Source organism: Balaenoptera musculus, chromosome 10, assembly GCF_009873245.2.
Source record: "Balaenoptera musculus isolate JJ_BM4_2016_0621 chromosome 10, mBalMus1.pri.v3, whole genome shotgun sequence".
Lineage (NCBI taxonomy): Eukaryota > Metazoa > Chordata > Mammalia > Artiodactyla > Balaenopteridae > Balaenoptera > Balaenoptera musculus.
In genome coordinates this window covers 4,894,772-4,920,671 of record NC_045794.1, presented here as the reverse complement: position 1 = coordinate 4,920,671, position 25,900 = coordinate 4,894,772, and the positions used below count along the sequence as shown (strand labels likewise).

General features: G+C 48.4%; 1 protein-coding gene across 1 annotated transcript; it reads right to left on the bottom strand.

Annotated features, from left to right (window-relative positions):
- Positions 1–16,296: 16,296 nt before the first annotated feature.
- Positions 16,297–25,297, bottom strand: LOC118901993 (elongation of very long chain fatty acids protein 4-like). Its single transcript, XM_036865842.1, is given in 9 exon segments — positions 16,297–16,555; positions 18,275–18,402; positions 18,924–19,002; positions 19,820–19,873; positions 20,914–20,994; positions 23,173–23,190; positions 23,192–23,326; positions 24,039–24,137; positions 25,271–25,297. Coding segments are annotated over 9 exon segments (708 nt in total). The 3' UTR covers positions 16,297–16,468.
- Positions 25,298–25,900: the final 603 nt, after the last annotated feature.

Here is a 25,900-nt window from a genome sequence, read left to right as displayed (position 1 = left end):
TCCCTTCAAAAACATTCATTGAGTACCTACCATGTATTGATACAAGATGTTGATCCCGGGTCTGGGAGTATACTGATGACCAAGACAGACATACTCCCTCTGGGGAAAGCAAACTCTCTGAGCATCTAATTTTATGTTGGTTGTTTAACTACAGTTGTGAGGGGTACGTCTAGAATATAGGGTGCTGTGAGAATAGTGAGGTCTCTGACCCCACCTAGGACCCAAGGAAGCTTTCTGAGGCGATGATGAGGAAGAAAAACTATTCCAGGTGGAGGGAAGTGTATGTCCCAAGGCCCTGGGGTGGAAGGGACAGGGCTGGTTGGAAGAACTGAAAGAAAGTGAATGTAGCTGACACAGAGGGCTGGGGAAGAGTGTGTGAGATTGGGCTAGAGAGGTGGAGGAAAGCAGATCACGAAGAGCTTGCTAGGTCATGATTCCCCCTGCAAGATGTACTAGTAGCTCCTTTCCTCCACACTCAGATGCTTTGCTTATGTCTCTGTAAAGCATATGTGCTAATATCCTCTATTTTATCCATCCATTACTTCTTTTAGCCTCTTCTCCCCATCTACTCTCACTGGAATATATCTTTATCTTTGTCTGTGTGTGTGTGTGTGTGTGTGTGTGTGTGTGTGCACATCTGTCTGTCTGTCAGCTATCTATCTATCCATCTATCCCATATATAAATAACATCTACTACACCATTTATCTATCTATAGATATAGATGGTAGATAGGAAGGTAAATAGATAATAGAGATACAGATAGCTTGAAATCGAGGACGATACTCATCTCTGGTTTGCTTTACAACACCCAGCGTGGGTCCATGGCCATACTGTGAATTTCAATAAGGACATGTTGAGCACAATTGAACCAAGAGAAAGGAATTCAACTCTGGAGCAGAGAGGCAGGGGAAACCGAGAGATAAGACTTGAAAGAGGATTTCTGAGATTAGCGAAACACTCCAAGTAGCTGTGGAGATGCGACCTAAGCAGACAATGTGAAGACTCATTTGGACGGCCAAATACGGGAAGTCGTGAATTAAATCTGCTCTGGCCCTTTGTTCAGGTTATATATTACTGCATTATCTATTACTACACAGACGGCCTCAACTTTGTGGGTTAAAACAACTTTGTGGATAGAAACAATTTAATATTTTGGACTGGGTGCTTTCATTCCTAAATTAAGATCATGTTTGAGACCTAAAGGTAGTGTAGCTCTGTTTATTATGTAGGAATGAACAAAAAAAAACATGGAGATCTGCTGTATTTTTATCTAGGTCACGGGAAAAGCTTCCCCCGTTGGACAAAATTTAAAGGGGCAGGAGGGGGCACAAATAAAATTCTGTCCTAATTATGTCGCTAGTCTTTCTTGTCAAACTTCGATTTCTGCCCCTCCGCTTTGGAGGGGGTTATAGGCAAGGGAGACTCATCAGAAATGTGATTCCAGGGAAGAGCCTGGACAGACACACCCTGCCAACCAGCTACCCAGTCGGCCAAGGCTCAGCTCAGCCTCTACTCCTTCCTCTCAAGGGGGAGAGAGCTTCTGCTGTGGGAACCCCCTCTCTAAAGCGACCCTAGGGACTCTGGCAGGGCTCCACCAGCCCATCCCAGGGCACTACAGAGAGATCTTGGATTTCTTACGGAAGAGAAGTGCCCTCTGAGCTGTTTGCTGTGTCCTTTTCCCATCACTCTGGTAAACCAGGTATTTCAAATTACCCCCATCACCCCCATCATCTCCTCTCCATTAAACAAGGAAATTGAACAAAACCATCATAGTGTTTCCTCCACAAGGGAAGCTGTCACACCCAGACTGGAGAAGACTTGTTTTCTTATTTTCTCCAACCTCCCCATGACTCCTTGGTCAACATCTTTCTAAGGAAACACCCAGGTGCTGGGAGTCGGGGGAGAGGAGTCAGAAATTCTTAGGCTGGACCAGGCAGAGCCAAACAGCCGGCAGCATAGTTAAAATAAACCAAAATAATTTTTTAAAAAGTTAAGAGGAAGACTCAATTAATAAGTCTTGTATAGGCTGGGTCTTACTGCTGAATGTTACAAAGTATGTGATCCTATGGTCATTACTGTTGAATAATAGGTCTCAGGATATGTAATCATGCAATAATTAGTAATAGAGTATTAATCAGTAAAGCCCTCTCTCACCTAATCCTCTCTCCCAGATGTGTTCCTCTCGTGGATCTGTGGTGAAAAACATCTTAACGAGGGGAGCAGCTGTCTTCCTTAACACCCCCATCCTCACCCCTTCCCTTCTCACTTGCCCCTCAATCCAACCCCTTGGGAAGGAACTTCTGGAAATGACCTTCCTTTCCTTTTTGATGGAAGCAGCAAAGGTCGAGTCAAGCAAAACACACGTGCAAAACAAATGTGTTTGTGTTTGTGGGGTGTTTGGTGGGGAAGAGATGTCTTTGCTGTGTTAAGAGATGGAAGCCGAAAGCCAGGCTGAGGGTTAGAGGAGAGGAGAGATTTTGCTGAAATTGACCCAGATGCTGAGTGAGACCACAGAAGGCTGTTTCGGTTTCCTGTTCAGAGGGATTAAAAGGAGAGCCATTCACAAGTTAAGGCTCACATCTGGAGCGTGGCTTTTTCTCTCCCTCCCTTCCTCCTGCCCTAGTATAATCCAGGAATAAATTCATTAATGGGTCCAGTGCATTTTCAGAGGCCAGACTAGAAAGGAAAGTGACCCAGATAGACAAGGCTGGGAGGTTCAAGGGATGACTAGCCCTGGTAAGTGAGGGTCTCTGCTCCCACCGTATTCACCGATATAACATGAAAATCCTTTAACTTTGAAATCGTGAAGTGGGAGCTTCATTTGTTCTTAGGGTTAGAGATATTTGAATTTGGCTTTCCACTTTCTCAATAACAACTGCAACTCTGATTTCATAACTCTCTGCTTAGGCATCCAGATCAAAAAAGGCATTCTTGAGTATTTTATATTCAATAACTTGTCGAGCCAGTTTATTGCCCACATGGTGTAAAGATACATTTATGAGTTTAGGTTATGTATCCAGGTATATGAAAAAAAGCACTTTATTTTAGAAGTGCTAAGCAAATGTAAAACAGTTTTATGTAAGGACTATCCCTTCTAAGTCTGGGAAATAAAAAAAACAACTTGTGGTTACTACACGATTCACACAGGCCGGACAGCACCCATTTTTCTCAATGTCTCTCTCAAAATAAATCCTCTTCATTCTAATTTGATTAAAAGATGCTCTAGTCGTGGAACAGGATTAGGGCTCAACCGCAGTTTCCATGTGCCTGGACTTGGAGGTGGGGCTGAGATGGGGTGGCTTCTAGAGGCTTGCCACTCAAAGTGCGGTCTGCGGACCAGCAGGGTCAAGATCTTCTGGAGGCTTCTTAGAAATGTAATTGCCAAGCCCCTCCCAGACCTCCTGGATCAGAATATGGGGAGATGAAGCCCAAGAATCTGTGTTTTAAGAAGCTCTCCAGGTGATTCTGAGGCCACCAAAGTTTGAGAACCCCTGTCCTAGAGGACAAGTCCCACCTGAGAGTCTGGTGGTTTTACTGGATGCTGTGAGGCACGAGGAATTCAGGGGCTGGAAGTACATTCTCCAGGATATGAGCTTGGATCTGGATTGAGGTAGGTCTGGGCAGAGTGCCAGCGACACCACCTGTTCATGATGACACTCAGCCTCTCTCGGCCTCAGTTTCTCCGTCTGTCCAATAAAGACACTAATAGTACCTACCTTCTGTAATTCTTCTAAGTGGCTGGAGAACATTAAGCACTCAATAACTATTAGTTAGTACTGTTAGTGCTAGCTAGCCTGTGTAATCTGGCAGCTGACAAATGCATGCACAGGTCCTACATCATCTGCATTAGTTGCCTGTAGCGACCAGTGGGGTTACTATATTAGTGGACTTTCTCTTTGTTGCTCCAATGATATAGCCATGGTCTCGAGTGGAAAGTGAAACAGGATCCCCTGGGTGTTAGCCTGAGCATCACAAATGCCCTCAGTGGTGGGTGTGGGAGCTAGTGACCCTCATCTCTGGCCCCTGGCCTTCCTGTTACTATTAGTTGCCTATGGCTGCTCTAACAAACTACCCCAAATTTAGGGGCTTAAAACAATACAAGTCTATTATCTTAGAATCCTGGAGGTTAGAAGTGGAAAATGGGTCTCTCTGGGATTAAGTCAAAGTGTCAGCAGGGCTGCTTCCTTCTGGAAGCTCTAGGGAAAGATCTGTTGCCTTGCCTTTTTCAGATCCTCAAGGCCACCTGCACTCCTGGGCTTGTGGCCCCTTCCTTCAACATCAAAGCCGGTGACTGCATCACTCCAACCTCTGCTTCCTGTGTCACATCTTCTGTGGCTCTTCTGCCTCTTTCCTCCATCTTTTCAGGCCCTCTGTGGTTGTGAGAGCTTCACCCATATCATCTAAGATAATTTTTCTATTTTGTGATCCTTAACTTAGTCACATGTGCAAAATCCCTTCTGAGATGTATGGTAACAAGTTCACAGGTTCCAAGGATGAGGACCTGGACATCTTTAAAGAGACAATTATTCTGCCTGCCACACGGTTCCCAGGCAACAAAGAGCCTCCTCGGTTTGGACTTTGAGAGCTGAAAGAACCTTAAGCTGTTGGCTGTTCAAATCCTTTCATTTACGGTCAGCAAACATTTGGAGATTTGCCCTAGAGAAGGAGCAGAGACCGAATAACCCAAGACCCTGGTTTCCAACCCAGATCTGCAGAATCCAGGCTCGGTGGTCTCACCAGTGGACAATCTCTTTGCAGCTGGGGGAAAAAAAAAAAAAAAACCCATGAGAGGTCAATAGGGTTAAGTCATAATTTTTCAGAGCCAGACTTGCTCTAAAGGCTGAATCATACCATGACCATCCCAGTCTCCCTGCCTGTGGAGTCGAGTTTATCATGTTTTCTCCTTCTCTGGGAGCTGTCTCTCTATTCCTGAAAGTCCCCAGGCATAGGTGAAAGATTTGTGAATTTCGAGCCGGGTCCCTCTTTAAATACTGCCACTTTTCAAGAAGCAAGAGGCAGCATGATTTCTCACGCACAGCAACCATTTCTTTCTCTGTTCAAAGACAGTCATCTGGGGAATGGCAATTATCTCAGCAGAATCACCAACCTTGCAGCGTGACATTATCGACTGTCGGAAATTACACGGTGTTCATCTGCTGCTATTTTAACGTCTGTCGTCTTCTATTTCCCCTTCCCAACCCAGTGCTGAAACCACCACCCTCCCAGCCTCTTCCTTTCTTTTTATTGATCTGGGGAAATAGCTTTCTGATTTTTAGCATGCTGATGCCACCGGTAGGGATGTGATACTGAGGATCGTAATAAGGACCTTCACACGTTCAGATGGTGCTCAGTCACCACTCATTGGATTCTGCAACTCAGCGTCAAGCCTTTGTCTCTGCAAACAGAGAAAAGGCGGGCAAACGCCCCATGGCGATTCATTTCTTGAGCTGCCTGTCTACCCTCAGGTCCCTAATGTTATTCTACGATACTGGGTGATTTTGAAAACCAATGACCAAGTTGTAAAGACTGCTTTCTTCAAGCTCAGGAACAAGTTGCAGTGTGCATACCTGTGTTTTGGTGGAAAAACAGACATTATTGCTAACACTGTCTCTAGGCAATGTAATAAGCAGGACATTGGAAAGCATAGAACCATGACTCTGAGTCCCACTCTGCACCTCTGACTATTAGCTACATGGCCCGGGAAAGTACTTTAGCCTCTCTAAATCTTTTTTTAAAAACTTTTAATCTGTAAAGTGGGAAATACAACATGGAATTCATAGGTTTTAATGGGGTTCACGTAAAATAGCAAATTTCCTATTACATATAGAATGGATAAATGACAAGGTCTTCCTGTATAGCACAGGGAACTCTATTCAATATCCTGGGATAAACCATAATGGAAAAGAATATGAAAAAGAAAATATATATATATATATATATATATATATATATATATGTATAACTGAATCACTTTGCTGTACAGCAGAAATTAACACAACATTGTAAATCAACTATACTTCAATAAAGTAAATTTAAAAAATAGCAAATTGCATTTAAGCTGGTGTCTATTATATAATCATAATAGCTAACATTTCTTGAGCTCTTGTTATGGGCCTTGAACTATGCCTTTTACAGACACTATGGTGTTTAATCCTTAGCAACAACCCTGAGAGGTTGCTATTATTAATCCTAATTTATAGACGTGGAAGCTGAGAGTTAATGCACTTAAGCAAATTGTCAAAGGTTTATTGAGAAGTGAATGGTAGAGGCCTGGCAGCTGCTGGCTATCGTTATGCACTATTAGGGCATCTCCTCTGAGCCAGTGTAGAGCAGAGAGTTTTTCACTGTGTTTCTCTTTCTAACTTTCTATACCTGTCTCCCATCCTGCCCTTGGTCATGTCAAGTCCCTGATGAGGCCTGATGGGGAAAAGCCAGTAACAAAGATATGAAGGACCAATAACCCCAAAGAGTTTGCAAGACATCGTCTGTCAGCACACAAGAATTTCTGAAAGGTGGGAAGTTCAGCATCTTGTCAAAACCAAGTGACTCCAAGAGGCCTGGTATGGTGTGGCTTCCCAGGTGGGGTCAGCTGACAGCTTCCTCAGAGACGACGCTCCCTGTCACTTCCTCCCTCCCCTGCACTGGTCCAGCCTGTACCGCTTGGCTGAGATCACAGGGAGTGAGGGGGAGAGGAAGCTATTGAGAGGAAAGTGAAGGCCAGGCTTAGAAATTTGATTTTCGATCTCAAAAGAAGGAGACTTCTTGGAGGCCGTGAGCACTTACCGAACACTAGAAATAAAAAAGAGCCTCTTTTCTGAAACAGAGAGTCGCCAGGAACTACAGCTGGGCCATGCCAGCTTTCACTTAGGATACATATATATATTTTTAAATTTTTACAGGAATATAGTTGACTTACAATGTTGTGTTAGTTTCAGGTGTACAGCAAAGTGAATCAGTTTTATTTATATATATATATATCTTCTTTTTCAGATTCGTTTCCCATATAGGTTATTACAGATTATTGAGTGGAGTTCCCTGTGCTATCCAGTAGGTCCTTGTTAGTTACCTATTTTATAAGCAGTAATGTGTATATGTTAATCCCAATCTCCTAATTTATCACTCCCCCCACGTTTCGCCTTTGGTAACAACAAGTTTGATTTCGAGATCTGTGAGTCGGTTTCTGTTTTGTAAATAAGTTCATTTGTATCATGTTTTATTAGATTCCACATATAAGTGTTATCATATGTTATTTATCTTAGGATACATATTTGTTAAAGATTTGCACTTTTCCAGCACCTTTCTTTGGAGACACTCCAAGCCCTTGACCTCCCCTAACTATCTCAGCACTCCTAGGAGATAGGGGACAACTTAGGATGAGAAGTCCAAATCTCTGAAGGAAAGGGGGTCACACTGCATGGCAATAGATGTGAATCCTGGTTCTGCAAAATTTACTGGCTGTGTGACCTTGGGCCAGTCACTTAATTTCTCTGTGCCTTAGTTTCATTATCTATAAGATGAGAGCAATAATAATAGTGCTTAACTAGTATTTATTTTCAAAACCATTTATTGTTATAAAGATTGAGTCAATACATGTAAACTGCCCAAACCAGTGTCTGGCACACAGCAGCAGGATTACGTAAGTGTTTATTAATAAATGAAATGTTAAAGATGCCTGGCATTCCCGGTGAGGTGCAGTCAATGCCAGGAATAAGGCCCAGCACATTCCTTTTTAGAAAGACTATAATTAGAGCCAACCAAAGGATGCAGGAATTTCCCGTGAATTAGGGAAATGTGGTGGCCAGGCAGTGAGGCAGTGTGGGAAAAACACAGGCCTTGGAATTAGACAAATCTGGATTTATTTATTTATTTTTAAATTTTTTTATGGAAGTACAGTTGATTTACAATGTTGTGTTAATTTCTGCTGTATAGCAAAGTGACTCAGTTATACATATATATACATTCTTTTTTAAAATATTCCTTTCCATTATGGTTTATCATAGCATACTGAATATAGTTCCCTGGGACCTTGTTGTTTATCCATCCTATACATAAAAGCTTACATCTGCTAACCCCAGCCTCCCATTCCATCCCTCCCCCATGGCAACCACCAGTCTGCTCTCTATGTCTGTGTGTCTGTTTCTGTTTCATAGATAGGTTCATTTGTGTCCTATTTTAGATTCCACATATAAGTGATATCATATGGTATTTGTCTTTCTCTTTCTGACTTACTTCCTTTAGTATGATAATGTCTAGTTGCATCCATGTTGCTGCAAATGGCATTCTTCCTTTCTTTTTTATGGCTGAGTAGTAATCCATTGTGTATATGTACCACACCTTCTTTGTCCATTCATGTGTTGATGGGCATTTAGGTTACTTCCATGTCTTGGCTATTGTGAATAGTGCTGCTATGAACATAGGGGTGCATGTATCTTATTGGATTAGGGTTTTAGAAAAGTCCGAGTTTAAATCCCATTCCACCACCTGAACAAGTCTCTGTGTCACCCCGAGCAAGTCTCTGAGCCTCTCTGAGCCTCCCTTCTCTCATTTGTAACATGGAGATGGTAACATTTAGCATCCAGGGCTGTTACCCGGATCAACCACCCGGGAAGTAAGTGGGATCCAGCAGCCCCTCCGTCAGGGGCGGCTCTGTTGTCGCCATGGCCATCGTCACCTTCATCATCATCATCAATTTGCTGTGCAGGAAGAATCAGGAAAACAAAGAAACCTTGAAGTCAGCGAGTCTAAGCATGAGGAGTCCAGGCAGGTTTTGTCAACATTAAAGGAATCGGGGATGAATATGAAGGTTGAAAAGTATATTCAATCAAATCATGTTATTTAATATTTTGAAGATGAAAAATAGAACTACTGTTTTCCTAATACAGACCAGATAGAGTGAGATTCAACATTTCTCTCTGAAGAAAATGGCTCCCCAGGCAAATTGCCAGATGGGAGAGTGAGGGTCCGGGGATGGGATGGGGAGATTTTATTTTTCAAAAGGTGTCCTATATCTCCAATCGGTGCTGAAAAAGACCTGAAGCCCATATATATGGTGACTATTAATGTTTGAAAGCCTCACAGACAGTGAACCCATATGTGCAAAATGTTAATTCCTTAAAACTTTCTGATCACTGGATTTGCTTTTTAATATTGAGGTTCCATACTAACTGCAGAAAATTAATCTCGTCCTTTCCGGGTAAACCAGTTAAATTTGGCAATGTCAGCGTGCTCCCCTAGAAATCCTAAAATGTCATTTCAGGTTGATAACAATCATATTCAGGCTAGTTCTCCCAAACCCTTTCCTTCTTCCTGGGGTTGACGGTAAGCTTGAGGTGGGCGTCAGGGAAGCTTACAGAAATGCAGCTGCAGTGTTGGTGAGAAGCAGGCATCCACTTCTAGGCCTAGATATGTCTTGATCTCACACTCCTGCACCAGAATAATCATTTCTCTTCTATTTCTTGTCATCCCTCCTCCAGCCTGGAAATCCCATGAGATGCCGCTGAATCCTCGTTCAATCCTGGGAGGGTTTCCCATGTTGCCTCCAATATGTTCCCCTTCCAATTAGCTCTGAAACTTCTTAAAGCCCCACCAGGGCTCTCTCTCCTTCTCTTTCTTAACTTTTTTTTTCAACTTGTGGGAGTGAGGCATGAGAACTTTTCGTTGCTCTCCTGTAGGGTGACCAGATTTAGCAGATAAAAATATAGGACACCCAGTTATATTTGAACTTCAGATAAACAACGAATACTTTTTTAGCATAAGTATGCCCCAAATACTGCTTAGGACATATTTACGCTAAAAATTTTCATTGCTTTTTTTTTTTTTTTTTTTTTTTTGAAATTCAAGTGTATCCGGGAATCCTGCCTTTTATCTGGCAACCCTACCTTCTGGGCTAGTGCAAAGCCACAGGAAACTTGGGGAGATGTCTCAGGTCCTCTTCAGCATAAGCAGACCATACCACCCTCTGACCTTAAGGCTACTACCTGTGCAGGCCCCGAAGACTTCTCGATGTGAAAATAAACAAAGACCAACCAAATGGCAACAAGCAAAGGCTATGTATTCGGAGCTGGCTAGGGCAGGAGGCAACCACCAGCGCTTGTGTTTTGGCAGAGATTCAAGGGCAGACAGATGGGATAGCTTGACAGTGGAAAAAGAGAAGGCTTCGGGTGTGCCCGGGTTGGAAACTGTTGGCCTGGAGAACACTCTAATAGAAGTGGAACATCCTATGTGATTGGTACTTAGCTTTCTCTGATTGGTCCTAACTTGGAAGCAGGGACAAAGGTTAGGGAAGCTGTCAGTTATTCATCAGGTCCAGTGTTTGGGAGCGATTGGCATAGGGGTTATTGTTTGGCTTCCTGGACCAGTTGCTAGAGCTGGTGGTCTGACTTCCTCCAAGTCTGCTTGTGGATGGTAGGCTGGTTTCCTGGGCTGGTTCTGCAGACTGTGGGTCCGAGTTCTACTTCTGTATATGGTGTGGCCATTGTCTGTTAGCACATTCGCCTACAAGATGTGCCATCTCCTTGAACTTCACTGAGGTCTCTCCTCTCTCAGATCCCCAAACTCAGCGAGGCTGGAGACAGCACACTCACGTAATCTCCAACTATTCTCTCCTCCCGTTGTTTCATTGGGTAGTGGGAAGGAGGGGAGGAGGAGAAAGAGAAAAGAAAGACCAGCCCTCATTGAGCACGTACAGACTTCCTAATCTTTCCTTACATTTCAACTGAGATTTCACCTAACAGACCAAGAAGTCCAGATCTCTGTTCTGAGATTTCTTAGTCGATGATCTTAAAACAACGAGCTGCCCCAAGGAGGGAAGGTGACCGGGATGTGGGTCTTCAGAACGGGCCCCAGGGTTGGCCAGGTAGGGACAGCACATCTGGGCAGTGGTGACGCTCCCCATCCCAGGGCCAGGCTGCTCTGAGCGCTCACTGCACAGGAGCCCTGGTCCCCCTCCCCTGGAGTCCCCTCCCCTGGTCCCCCTCCCCTGGTCCCCCTCCCCTGGTGCCCCTCCCCTGGTCCCCCTCCCCTGGAGTCCCTTCCCCTGGTCCCCCTCCCCTGGAGTCCCTTCCCCTGGTCCCCCTCCCCTGGTGCCCCTCCCCTGCTTGCTCCAGCTCTCACACACCTGCAGATATGCCCCAGGGGACTTCTCTCCCTTTTCCGATCAGGGTTTTCTATGAGTTTGTGGAGCTGGTGTACCTGCAAGGAGATGGCATCAAGCACAGTTTGACCAGAGGCCTGTGTGATGAAGAATCCGTCGCAGGGGCTGGCCCTGTGCAGCTGCGGGGGCTGGTGACCGTCTCTGCGGGGCTGTGAACCTCCCCGGGGGGCTGAGGCTGGGAAGCGAGCTGGCAGGGGGCGTGGATGTGCTGCACCCCCAGGGCAGAAGGACGAAGCCCCTGTCAGTTCTCACCGCCTCCTCCCCCCCACCCCGCTCCCACCCAGCGACGGGCCCGTCCTGCAGGAGAAGCCCTCTGTGGTGGCACCAAACCCACGTGTGGCCCAGGGACCAGAGAGGGTGAGGACCCCAGGGATGGCCCACCTGCCGCCCACGCCCAGGACATGGGTCGGCAGATGAGTGACAGCGTGTGAGCTACAAAGGCGCACGCCCAGCCTTCAAGAATGAAAATGACACAGCTGTCCCCTCAGATCTCCTGCAAAATGTCTCCTGTCCCCACTCGGACCCAAAACAGACTGGGAAGGGAGTCCTGGGGAACTAGCCCAGCCAAGCCAACTGGAGTCATTAAAACACCGCCACGGCGATTGCTGGAAACTCCTTACGGTGAGTTCACATTTCCAGAAGTCACCAGGTTCACAAACACTAATATAAAAAACATAATTTTTTTAACCAAGTGTTTCTTCTGTATTATGCCGCACTTCATCCCTGCAGAGGCCCCTGGAAGACGTCAGCTGTCAGGTGTAGGCTGAGCGCTACTCACACACATTCAGTGTTTAATTAAAGTGTGATGGTGGGGAAAGGTAGGGGGAGGGATAAATTAGGAGCTTGGGATTAACAGGTACAAACTACTGTATATAAAACAGATGAACAACAAGGTCCTACTGTATAGCACAGGGAGCTCTATTCAATATCTTGTATTGACAATAACCTATAATGGAAAAGAACATATATGTATTTATATATTATATATATTTATTTATATATTATACATATGTATTTATATATTATTTCAGTTATTAATATATATATAAATAACTGAATCACTTTGCTGTACACCTGAAACTAACACAACATTGTAAATCAACTATACTCCAATTTAAAAAAATTTAAAAATTTTTAAAAATGTAAAACAAAAGTGTAATGGCGAATTTTTTTTAGGGAGCAGCATTTCTCCAGCGGAGCTAAGAATCAGTGCTAACTGAGGTACGGCCAGAAAGGCCCAGGCGTGAGTGGTGGGCAGTGGAGGAGATATTCAGGAATGGCATCTGCGCCCTGTGGCCAGTGGGGGAAAGCGGATCTCAGAGCAGTGGAGGTGCCAGGACATCTACATGACAGCCCATTACTCATCGGGACGCGACCCTGTGTTAATTGCGGGGGCGGGCGAGGCCGTCTCGGGGACTGTTGTCCTCAGAGCTGATGCTGGAGTTTTGAGACCCACACCTGTCTCCCTTTCTTGCTCCCAGAGAATCTGAAGACTGACAGGTGCCATTTTCCTTCTTCCTTTAATAAGCAAGCTATTTTTAACATTTTCTCCTCTGTGTCTCTTCCTTCTTCCCCTCTTTTTATCCTGATCCCATCTGAGGTTCGGCAACCAGTGAGCTAAAGGGTGAATTTAATCACCAGGGAAGTACTGTGTCTGACAGAGGGACGAGGAAGAGGATGCAGGCTGGGGCTGGGGAGTGGGACACAGACACCAGATATCACCTTCCCCAGTAGGATGGGCTCCGAGCTCGGCTTCAGGACCCGGATACCTGAACGACTTCATTTATGGGAATAAATGCCTTTCACCTGACCGCGTCCTACAGGACTCAGAGCCCAGGTCAGGGAGTCAGGAGGCTGAATCCCAGCCCCCCTCCTTCACTATGGTGATTCAGGGCAAATCTCTTTTCAGCTACGAAAGGCATTTTCTTCACTTCTCAAAGAACAGTTTTTAATTTTTTTTAATTTTATTTTTTTCTTTAATTTTTACTGGAGTCTAGTTGATTTACAATGTTGTGTTAGTTTTTGCTGTACAGCAAAGTGAATCAGTTATACATATACATAGATCCACTCTTTTTTAGATTCTATTCCCATATAGGTCATTACAGAGTATTGAGTAGAGTTCCCTGTGCTATACAGCAGGTCCTTATTAGTTATCTATTTTATATATAGTAGTGTGTATGTGTCAGTCCCAATCTCCCAATTTATTCCTCGATTGTCACGCTGAGTGAAGTAAATCAGACAAAGACAAATATCATATGCTATTGCTTATATGTGGAATCTAAAAAAAGGCTACAAATGAACTTATCTACAAAACAGAAATAGAGTTACAGATGTAGAAAAAGAAGAACAGTTTTTCCATCCTAAGGTCATTTGAAACTCGACAGGGCTGTAGGTTGGGGACCATTACCATTCACAGCCACCGACCCGCTGCTGTTACAGGTGTAAAGACCCCTTGTCCTCATCCTCAAAGTCTCACTCCAAGAAACCTTTCCTAGGAATCCAAAAGGAGTCTGTGGTCCTGGGCAAAAGTTAGCTCTTAGATGTATAGCATTTTCATTAACACTTTTTTTTTTTTAAGTGTTTTTTTTGTTTGTTTATTTGGGTTTTTTTTAAAGATTTATTTATTTAGGCTGTGCTGGGTCTTAGTTGCAGTACGCGGGATCTTTTTATTTTTTATTTATTATTTTTTTTAGTTTAGTTGCCACATGAGGACTCTTAGTTGCGGCACGCATGCGGGGTCTAGTTCCCTGACTAGGGATTGAACCCGGGCCCCCTGCATTGGGAGCTCGGAGTCTTACCCACTGGACCACCAGGGAAGTCCTCATTAACTCTTAAGAAGGTGTTTTTGTTTCTGTTTAGAGTCCACACTTGTGATGTCCTGGGAGCTGACTTCAAACCCAGGAATGGAGCCAGCAGGGAGGTTGGATTCAGCCATCTTCATATCTGACATCATGTATCAGTTTTGTTCAAAGTCTTCTTCCCCTCCCACACTGAGACCAGCTGGATTTCTTCCTAACTTTCCCTGGAGCCGTGGGAGTGGGTAAAGGTTGGCCTTTTAAGCAATTACCTGGTCCTTACAGCGCAAATCCAGTCTGGTTGTGTCCGACCCCTCGCCCAGAGCCCAGCGTGTCAGCGAGCCCCTGAGGTGTGTATAGAAGCACTGAGAGGTCACCGGTGGGGTCAAGGTTGCATCCACCCCAGCATGAAGCCTGATGAGCGGATCCAATCGACGCTTCCATAATTCTCAGGAAAAAAGAACAGCTGAGGTATCCTGAATCCATCACATTACAGGAGTAAACGTTTATGATTCAAAAAAGAACAGGCATGGCAGGCACCAGGGAATACAAAGAAATTGAAAACAACCATAATCTCACCATCTAGAGGTGAGGATGGGTAACAGTTTTGCGTTTACATTTTAGATGAAATTCTTTGCAAAGTTGGGATGCACCTACATTTTTGTTTAACATTGCATCGCTAAATTATTAAATGGTTGTAAAAGAAGGGTTCTTAGTGAACAGAGGTTATTATTCCATCTCTATCAGAGTATATTTTTAGCTGAAAGCAACTCCTATACTGAATCCTAGACATGAAAAAGGCACTAAAAGATGATGTAAGGCCCCATACCTTCCCCAGGCAGCAAGAGGGCAAAGGCAGGCTGTGGCCTCAGCTGTGGTTTCTGAGGAGCCAGGGCTGTCTCTGTCCAGCATGGTCTCCTTTATCATGGTTCTGTGTGGTCCGCTTAAATGAACCTTCCCTAATTTTATTTACGAGTCCTCACCCGCCCTCCCCCCACTGCAATGCAGAGCCTAGAAGCCAAGATCTTTCATTTCTTTGGTAGTTTATTCCCTCCTCTTTCCACCACACATCATATCACCTTGCTGACCACCTGAAACTCACACAACCATAAGGTCTTAGGCCCTGATCTGAGGTTCTGAAGTCACAAACCCTAATTAAAGTTCTTCTTTGTAACAGACATTTTGCCCTAAGACTCCCCAGGGGCAAAAGACCAAAGGCAGAGGCTGCTTTCTCTCTTCAAGGGATTCCCCCTCCCCGCTCCATTTATACAGAGAACTGAAGAAAGAGAGAGAGAAAGCAGGGTGACAGAAAGGAGATTGGCCTTTTCCTCTGATTCCTGGCTCCAGAAGCCTACTCAGACCCAGCAGCCTTGGGGACGCACGGACAGCTGAGTGGGACAGCAGGATGCTTATGGGGACAGGCAGGGGGTCTTCACTGAATTCTGAGCTGGGAGAGGACCAGGAGGCTGTTCCATGTGGGGTGGTTTTCATTCCTTGAATTAGGTGCGCTCTGATTTAGGAGGTGATAGCCAGGGACCCAGACCAGCAGCTCTGGCCCCCTCGTGGGGGGAACACCCCCCCCTTCTGTCTCTGCGACCTTCCCCTGGGCAATCTGGGCCTCTGTGTCTTGGCAAATGGACACTCTCTGGGCAATAGCACAGCCCTGTTATAGATTTAAACATCTAACGAGCACTCTTGCTTCCCGTTATCTTTAAACATTCATAGACGTGAACTTCTGCCATGTTAATTAGGGATCTGGCTGTGTTCTGACAAATCCAAATAACTTTGTGTTTTATAATTTTACACAACCTGTCTACGCCGATATACAACATCCTGCCCAGCAGCCATGAATGAGGTAGAGTCGTTACAGTAAAATGCAGGTTAAAATAAGGATGGACACTTTCAGCTCACTGAGAATTTTTCCCCAAACCCTCTCCACCATGCTGCTTAATACTGAGCTCTCTCTGCCAAAACCTTATTTCATTCAGAGGTGACCCAGAACTTAGCGTTTCCTCTTGTGCTACTTAATCAGTCAGAGGCAGCCACAAAGGACAAATGTTAGCTCTGAACTCTGGGATGACTCCTCTTTCCCTTACCCTGGCTGTTAGGCAAATGAACAGACCTTACTCTTATGCAGTAAAAAAAAAAAAAAAAGATTGCCTTAAAATAAGCCCCCACCTGCGAAGGCAATCAACCTGCTATGGAAAAGTGTGTGGGAGGCGTTCATATCCTGCATAACTGGGAGGGAATTTTCTCTGAGTATTCTGTCCACAGGGTGCAGCCCTGCCTGGCCTTGAGATAATTAACTAGAGTACCTGATGGATAAATAGTCCCCAAATAGCCTTGCGGAAACTTCAGCAGGTCTTTAATGTTCTTGACTGTTGAGTTCTTATGGCAAAATAAGAACTTCCCGAGTGAAGGAAAAGAGCTACGGGGAGAGGTTATAAAGGAGAACAGCATCCTGCAGGCATAGAGGCAGCTCCCAGGAAAACTGCATTCCAGGCACCCATCCAGTTCCGGTCATAAACAGCGCAGCAGATGTTTGCTTCCAACATCCCACGCGATCTCAGTGGTACACTTCCTTTTGCTGGTCCTCTGTTTCTCTCTCTGTGAAGTGGATGGCTGCGTTCGTTTAACCCCATCCCTCCTTTACTCACATCCCTTTTTGGAGGCTCTCGGTGGAACATGTATTCGGAGACCTCTTGTGGACTTCCATGTCTCCCATCGGGACAGGAGAGTTATGGATCCCAATAGCTTTTATTTGCTAGTGTGGCATTTTCCGAGATTTACAGAAGAGGCAAGCAGAAAACATCAACAGAGAAGATCGTAAACAGAAACACACATGTGATTTGAAAACAAGGAGTCAGACATATATGTGTAGCCCTCTCCGCCGCCCCATTCACACACACAGAATCATACAACTATGTAAATGCATGTGTGGGCACTCATGAACAGACAGAGAGATATGCAGGGGGACCGTTTGCACAGCCATGCTAGAAATCACACAGACCCGCACTCCTTGGATGTTCTCAGTCATCGACTCAGCCTGCAAGGTAAGAGATCAAGCCAGCCTTGACTTCCTTCATGCTCCCTGCCCTGCTTCCAGCCCTGCTCCTCATCAGAGGTCATGACTGCCAGTGGGGGAAGATTGGGATCCAAATGCACATTTATTGAGTTGCTGTGCCAGGTCTGGGAAACATTGAGAGTAAGACAGTCCCTCCCGTGGGAGGATCATGTCTAGTAGAGGAAGGAGGTGTACAAACAGTGACAAATCCACATGAGAAGTGAGTTCAGGAAGCTGGTCCATGTCTGTCCTCCTGAACTCTGGAAGGAGGCGAGTATTGTCCTCCCCTCATGGGAGGAAGTGCGGGGCCCAGAGGAATCTGCTCAGCATGAGTGGGATGTAAGTCATGCCATCGTCCACCAAACTCTCTCTGGGGCTGGCTCTGTTAGTTTCAAGCCTTGGTCCTGCCCCTGAAGCCAGCTTCTCCCGCTTGCCCCTCAGATATGTCTGGTGGTAGAAGCTGAGGGAAAAGGTGATGAGGCTGAGGGAGTACAGGAGGACGGCCACACTGAACCCATCAGGGAAGGGGCACTCAGCAAAGACATTGTAGGAGGAGTGGGCCGCAATGGCCACAAACTGACACAGGGGAGAGGAAGTGCAAGAGGAAAGAGACGATGGGGAAAGGTGAGAAGCAGTGCTAAGGAACAGGAGGGATGCTCCCCTTGACCTTCTTGTCATCCCCTCTGTCTACCAGCAGGGGCAGGCCTCCCACAGCTCAGGAAGAAGAAGAACTATGAAGCACCACCCCAAGCTTTCCTACCTGTGACGCTAAGTACCTTCCTGACCCCTCTCTTAGTCTGGTCTCCCATTTGCCCCCATCCAGCCGTGTCATGTTGACACTGATGACGACCTCAATCCATCCTCAGCCCCAAGAAGGACAGCTCAGGTTGTCACCTGCACCTGGCAATGGTGCTCCCCAAACCACAGGGGCCCCAGGCCCTGGGGGGTGGATCCGTGATCACAGACTCGCAGGGCATTAGCCCTCTGAGGTCATCTAGCCCAGCCCACCCCTCCCATTTCACTGGAGATGAGACTGAGGCCCGAAGCGTGTTAATCACTCGATCTGAGCCCCACATTATGTCAGGGAGTTAGGGCTGGTCCTAGGATCTAGCGAGATGGTTACTAGACCTTTGCAAGTTGAGAAGCTAAGGAAGACCAAGTGATGAGAAGGACTTGTTCATGGTCAGATAACAAGTCACTGGTGCAGCCAAGAATAGAAGCCAGGGCTCATCTGAGGCCCCTGGAGCCAGTGGATCTTTCTCCAGCTGCAGGATGGTAAGATGTCGCTTCCACCACAGGTAGGGTCGCAGGCGGGGCCCCAGACTGGCCAGTCCATAGTACAGGTACGTGAAGACATGGACCAAAGAATTCAGCATCCCGGCAAAGAAGGCTACAGAGTGGGGTGGGGAGATGGAGGGAAGTGAGTGGAGCCGGGTCTGGCTGTGCTCTTGGGTTTTCTCTTTCAGGTTTCAATCCTCCAAGGTGCACCCCTGCACACCCCACAGAGAAGAGCCCTGGGAAGGTCCTATCGTGAGGATGTCCCACATGAGCCGTCTGAGGTCACGATGGTGGGCTGGGGTTAAGAGGATGTGAAATGAGGATGCTTACAGCCCCCCCTGCCCTCTCTGGGCTGATGGCTCTGAGCATCTCCTAGCAGCCTCCTCCTGCATGCCAGGGAAGGGTGGCTAGGATGCTCTGTGGGGCAACAGAGAGAAAATGGGAGCAGAGGCCAGGAGTCATGGCCACAGGGAAGGGGAACCTGGGAACCAAACCATGATACTACAAGGATGCAACCCTCCCGAGCTGGCGCTCAGTCCAGCAGACAGAGGCCCGCCCCACAAGTCCTGGAGCAGGGATGCCCAAGACCGTCACTCACCTTGACCCTCCAGCACATATTTGACCCCAGCTTACCAGTTGAGGAGCACAGTGCCGTGGTGGTAGACGTACAGGAAGGTGATCTGTTTGGGCTTCTTTCGTAGTATAAAAAGACCTGGGGAGGAAGAAAAAAAGAGTCAGCTCTGGGGCCATTGTTCCTCCAGACTCTTCTCCTGGGGCCTCAACTACCAAGGACAGGACAATTCTGCCTGTTGTACTGAGGGGAGGCTAAAACCCAATAGGGTTTAACACCAGTCAAACACCTGTACAGCCCCTACTGTGTGCCTGTATGTATAAAAACTTATATAAACATTCATAATGGTATGTGGTTTATACTCATCTCCATTGTATAGACAGCAAAGCTGAGGCACAGTGTTTAAGTAACTTGTTCAAGGTTATACAACTAGTAGGAAGACAAGTTGGGATGTGAACACAGCCAGGCTTCAGAGATCGGGCTCTTTCCAATATTACCCCACCCCCCAGGGCACTGGGAGAGAACTCAGGTGTGGAACACTCAGTCCAGGACCCAGACAATTATAAGACAAATTCCCAAAGGTTTCCCACATTTGAGAGAGATTTTATTACTATCCTGCAAGCCTTCTGGATTCACAAGAATTCACAAGGGATTCTTTCCCTCATAACACTTAAGGATGGCCTTTGCTGTCTGATGACCTTTGCCACATAGCAACAGGTTTTTTAATTTGTTTATCTTCCTATTTTCACTTAACCTAGAACCTGGTTGCTAACGGGGGCAAACGCTACATCAGTGAGCATGCTTCATCCTCCAGGTCGTGAGACCAAGGTTCGGCTCTGAGGTCAGCCTCAGGAGTGGCCAATAGGGATGCTGGAGAGAAGCGTCAGCACACAGCGTCTTCAAAACCACCCCAGACCCGGCTGACAGAAGTAATTCTACACAAGGGACAGGCACCCACCGTGACAAGCAATTCAATGGCCTTTGAGAGGCACCACCAGCACACGCTCGCCATCTGCTGGGCAGGGAGGGGACGTGCAGTCAGGCCACTGTCCTGCTGGTGGTACCACTCGCCCTGGTAACCCTGACAATCCCTCTGTACCCCCTGCTCCCACGGCGCCCACCTGTCTGCAAGAAGATGCCTGTTAGCACAGAAAAGAGGAAGAGAAGCTACTGGGAGTGATAACAGAAGCTCTCTCCAAACATGCCCCAGCCTGGAGCCATGACTTTTTTTTTTTTTGGTCATTCCTTCTTCATTTATTAGCTGAAAACTTTTCTTTTTTTTTTTAATTTTTGAATTTTATTTTATTTATTTTTTTATACAGCAGGTTCTTATTAGTTATCCATTTTATACATATTAGTGTATATATGTCAATCCCAATCTCCCAATTCATCACTTTTAACCAGCACATGGATCACTCGGGATCTTGTTTGTTGGAAAGCAGATTCCCAATCGGTGTCCCTGGGGTGGGACACGAGACTCTTCATTTCCAACAAGCTTCCAGGGATGCTGATGCCACTGGTCCGTGGACCATATTTTGAGCAGCAAGACTTGAAGCCATCGTTCAATATCCCTTGATTCAACACCGACATCACTGCCTGGTGACTTGCTAAGCCTCAACTCAATTTATTTTTTGCTGCAAGGAAGACTTTTGTTCTGCTTCTGGTTGAAAGAGAGAACAGCTAAAACTCATGAAATATCGACTACTTGGCTATCACTCAAGGTGTGCCAGGCCCAGGGCTAAACACTTTCATACATCAGCTGGTTCAATCTTCTTCCAATTGTTTCCTTTTATCAAGTAGGTGTTATTATCCCCATTTTACAGATAAGAAAAATGAGGCCTGTAAAAGGTAATAAACTACCTACAGTCACACAGCAAGGAACTGGCAGAGCTGGGATTCAAACTGAGGTCTTCTGAGCCTGTACTGAACTAAGCAGGTCACTACCTCCCATTGGAATTCTTGGGTGATGGCACCTGGGTCAAGTTCTGGTTTTTATGAAGTGCATCCTATGAACCCTCTCTCCAGGCCCAAACCTCCCACTCCCTGCCATACCCTTATCCCGAGCCCACTCCGGCTGTCGTCCACTGGCTGGCAGAAATAGCTGTAATTAGCCAGGAGCGAGGTGGCCACGAACTAAAAGGAAGAGAACAGAAAAAGATTAAGTCATGACGCCTGCCCCACCCTCACCATGGTGGGGCCTGACTGGCTGAAGGCCCGAGAGGCTGGTGCCACCTCCGGACATGTTCCGGACACCAGCATCCCTCCCCAACCCTCACTGACACTTGGTGAACGATTGCCAACCAGGTAAACTCTGTGCACTGGCTAGATCAGAGGCGAGGGCTTGCATACATCTTGCTGGTCTCCAATTTTTTTTCTGATGGGGGCAAATATGGGCCACAAACCCACACTGGGCACCTACTGTGTGTGAGACCGTAAGTCAGGAGGGGACATGAAGCCGTGTACACATCAGCACCCCCTGCCCCCGAGAAGCTGAGAGCTTCCCTGAGGCTGCAGGAAACCATCCTCACTTTCAAGGTTGGGGCCAGATGAAGAGTAGGAAACAGGAGACGTCACAGAAGTTGGTAGCCGGCTGCAAATGAGGAGGCCGTGGGCAAACGGAGGGGAGAGAGAGGGAGCTTCATGCCAGGAGGAGAGTGTCTGGACCTCTCCTAACCCTCCAGGGCTGCAAGTGGAGACTTCGACCAGGGGAGGGGCAGCTACAGAAGTTGAGAGAGAGCAGAATCGGTTCATGAGGGGTCTTGAAGGTTGCTTTAAGAAACTTGAATTTTATCATTTGTTTACTCATTTGACAATGATGCATTGACTGGTACCAAACACTTCTCCACGCTGGGCCCTGCGCTGAGCCCCGAGCCACCTCGATGATAAAACAGATAAAAATCCCTACACGAGGGCCTCTCCATTCAGGTTATATTGGCAAAGGGAGCTAGTGAGGGCTTCTGAGCAGGAAGCCAACACGGGCACAGCAGACTTTCAGAGGATCGCGGTGGCAGCAGTCATTTGTCACCACAATTAAATGACAAATTCTAGGACATGTCTCACAAGGTAACAGCATCTTCCACATGGTACCAGACGTTATGTGGGGCCTGTCTTTACAAAGAGAAGTAAGAGATGGCCGTGCTTTTGAAGCACTTGCCATTTGGAGGGGAGACAGACAAATGTGCACGTGATGAAACAGGGGTGGGTCAGAGTCCGGGATGCTGCTGGTCAATGCCTAGCAGGCTCTCGGTGGGGAGGGGCTGATTGGCAGTGTCTGCCCGTTCCCAACGTGTAAATCCTTCCACCCTGGCTGATTTCAAGGGAGGTCACTGAACTTGGAGCTGGGGAGACGCAGACGCTCACATTTAGAGCTCGCCAGCTGGTGGGGATGCCCATCCACCACGGAGAGCAGACGTGAAAAGCAAGTGAGGGGACAACTAACCCAGCCCTGGGGAGTCAGGGAAACTTCACAAGAGGTGACAAAGGCCTGAGTCTATAGGACGTGCGGGGATTTGCCTGGGCACCAGGGGAGAAGAGCATTTCTGGCAGAGAAACAGTCAGTTGCCAGGGCCTTGGGCCTGACCCGGCGGGGCTGCAAGGCAGGTGAGCAGGGCCTGCACCGTGCCTCCTGACAGAGGATGGGATGAGCAGATCTTCACAAAGGCTGCAGCGCACGGCCTCGTTGTGGGGACCACTTTACATGTCAGCCGCCAGGACCACTTTCTCTGAAAAGCTTTCCCGGACACCCCAGCGGGGTCCCTGTCGCCCCTGCCTGCCCTGTCCCGGGTGCATGCTCTCTATGGCCCCGCCTGCACTGACTTGCAATCACCTGTTTCTGCATCCATCTCCCCCTAGACCTCTGGCACCTGGAGGGCAGATGTGCCTCACGCAGCGGTGACCCTGCAGGTCTGGCACAGCCTGGCACAAAGCACACGCACGGTGCACACTGGCTGACGGACTATTTGCCGAGAACAAGGCATCAGGAAGGATCAGAAAACTGGGCTGAAATTAGCAGAGCCCGGCAGAAACAGGAGGCAGTGGTGGGTTTTTAGGTGCAGGTGGAGAATGAATTCCATTCTTGCTTGCCACTGACCTCCACTTTTTCATTTCAGGAAAAGGAAAATGGGCGTTAGCCATGGGGATTTGTGTCTCCATAGGGAAGATATCGCAGCCAAAGATAACCCAGGACCCCAGCCCCTGCAGGTCCCCATCAAGGCTTTTCAGCTGTCTGCATGGGAAGATCGTGGTTTTAATTATCCCCCGGCACCCCAAAAAAAGAGACCCTAGGACTGCAGGGCCCCCCACCGGCCTTACCTCATAGAACACGTACCCCCGAGAGAAGCACCAGGCCCAGGCTGTAGGCCGCGAGGGGTCCTGCCAGCCTCAGAGGCTCCCGACGGGACACGAGGCGAGGACCTGTCACCACCAGGAGGAGATAGAGGGCTAGGAGGAGGGAGACTGGCAGCGGTCAGTGCACCAGAAACCAGGACTCCGGCCTCGGGTCTGGAGAAGCAAGGGGAGGGGGGACAGCTGAGCTGGCCACCAGGCCCACCGGCCACCCAGCCCTCCCTCACCCAGCTCCCCAGGCCTTGCTGGTCACCATCTCTTCTTCCTCCAAATGTCTGGCATTAGTCCGGGCGGAATAAACATAAGAACGACGCCAACAGGTCACACCCCCTCCTACCTCCGTTTTCTAAGGCTCACGAGTATTTATTCCAGGGCTTCTCCAGGACCCGGGCCGTCGCGAGCACCTAGGAGTAGAACTGGGGTTTGGGGTCTCGTGCAGACCACCTCCCTCCGCCCACGCCCTCCCTCCGCCGCAGCGTGAGCTGAGGGTCCAGGACCCCCGGCCACGGGCTGGCAGCCCCGCTGTCCCACCCTTGGACAGTGGACGACCACCCACGGTCCCCTTCGCGGAGATTCCTCGGCCATCACTCCGCCCTGGTCCTCCCCCTTTCGCTGTCGCTCTTGGCAAACCCCACCCCAGCGCGCCAGGATCGCAGGGCCCAGCGGAGGGGCGTGGCTATTGCGCGGCACGCCTCTGCGGGGAGGGGCAGAGAGGCAGGACGCGCCCCCGTGTCCCTCCTCTTCTCGCTCCACCTGCGGCACTTCTGAGCATCCTGGCTTCTCCCCATCTCCCCGAGCCCAGCCCCACCCAGTGCGCCCAGGGCTCCACTCACCCGGGTCGCTCTTCCCCGGCTCCTCTGCTTGGTGCCCGACGTGCTCTGGCCGCTCGGGGTGTTGGAGTTGGTGGTGGGTCCCGGCCACAGGTCCTCGGGCTCCAGGGCAGGACGGCCCCACCCGCTAGAAGCTCTCTACTCCCGAGCTCTCATCTGTGGGTGATCCCAGCCCCGGGCCCACACACACTCGTGCTCACACTCACACACTTACTGGGGTCCAGGACCTGAGGCTGGGTTCCTCACCTGGACGGGTACCCCGGCCACTCTCACGGCCCCAGGGAAGGAAAACAGGAGGCCGCCCGGGGGGGAAAGAGGATCAGAGGGCAAAGGGTGGCAGCGGCGGCTCCGGGGAGGATGGGGAGAAAGTCAGAGGGGTCAGCCCCCAGGTGGAGGCCCAGACCCCCTTCTTAGGGTCCCCAAGCCCCTCGCCCCACCCTCTTAGCAAAGGCGGTCCCTTGAGAGAGGCAGGTGCGCGGGGACACCACACCTTCATGGCTATGCCCCCCATCTCAGGTTCACCTCTCCCTCCTCCCTCCACCCTTCCATCCCACACGGTGAAGGATTGAGTGTATTTCTTTCTGAACCTGCTAAACCCTCACACTTCCTCGGGCTCTCTGCTCACCAGTCGGCTGAAGGAATATCGGGGGGAATAGGAACTCCCAGCCCGACTTTACGCAGAAGCAGTTTAAATGGCTGTTTGTCCAAATACCCTCTCTTAACTATATTCTTTCCGCCTCTCTTTCTAAGATACTGGGAAAGAAGCAGGTTTAAAAGCCAGGTCACTGCATGAAGGGGCGGGCGGCCCATGCTCTGTCCGGCTCCACGGTGACTCTGGGGCAGCTCCGAAACCACAGCCTCAGTTACTCCTCCTGGCAAGACCACGGTCTCGTGAAGGCTTGTGAAACAGCACGTGTACATAAGACCTGGGTTATCCATGCTCGGGACCAGGAGGATTTAGGAGACTTGAAGAACTACACAAAGTCATGGATAATCCCCACTGTGAGGATTTGGTTTAGTGACAGGGCCGGCAGGACACGCTTGGTTACATGTCTCTCCGCCTGCGTGAGCCACCCGTGCCCTTCTCTCCACCCGGGAAAGTTTCCCAGCTGGGCCTCAGCCAGAGGACAAGTCTGTGTGGCTTCCCACGTAAGTCCATGCCATTTCCTATAGAATCAGGTCAGGTGATTCTGCTGGGACTTCAAGGCTCCCTGAGTCCAGCCGGACGCTCCCACCCGCAGCCCGATGCTCTCCTTTGCCATCGCCCTAATCTGGTCCCCTCACCCTCCCCGGCAACTCACACCCGCTTCCCATCCTCAGAGGGGACAGGCCACTTCCTTCTCCACGTTGGTCTTCCTTGTTTAACGCCAGACCTTCCTCTGCCACAAGCCTCCTCCTCATCCCTCCTCCCTCCCCTGCGACAGGCACTGTGGGTACCACGGAGGTTAGCTTGTGAGGTTGGCCATGCAGAGTAAACGTCAGTTCCCCGTGGGAAACGACCTTATACGGCATCTACCAGGCTGATGTCCGGAGGATGTAAACACGGTGCTGAAGTCTGTGGTCACCCTCTGCGGGCAGCTCTCACCTGTGTCTTCACAATACCACCCATTACAGGTAGATAACCTTACACCTGTTATGGGAGACCCTTGGAAAGCCCCCTGTACAGGACCCAAGATGCCACGATGCCACCTAACCCCTGGGAAGCAGGTGGGATCCAGAGAACGGGACGATGACGTGTAGGCAGGACCCACCCCAGTCTAGTGCCCTTTCTCCGAGCACGGCACAGACCTGCCCTGAGGGAGGAGACCATGGGTCTCCTGCGACGCCCACTCCCCCTCATTAAATACCCCTTGGGTCTATAGGTC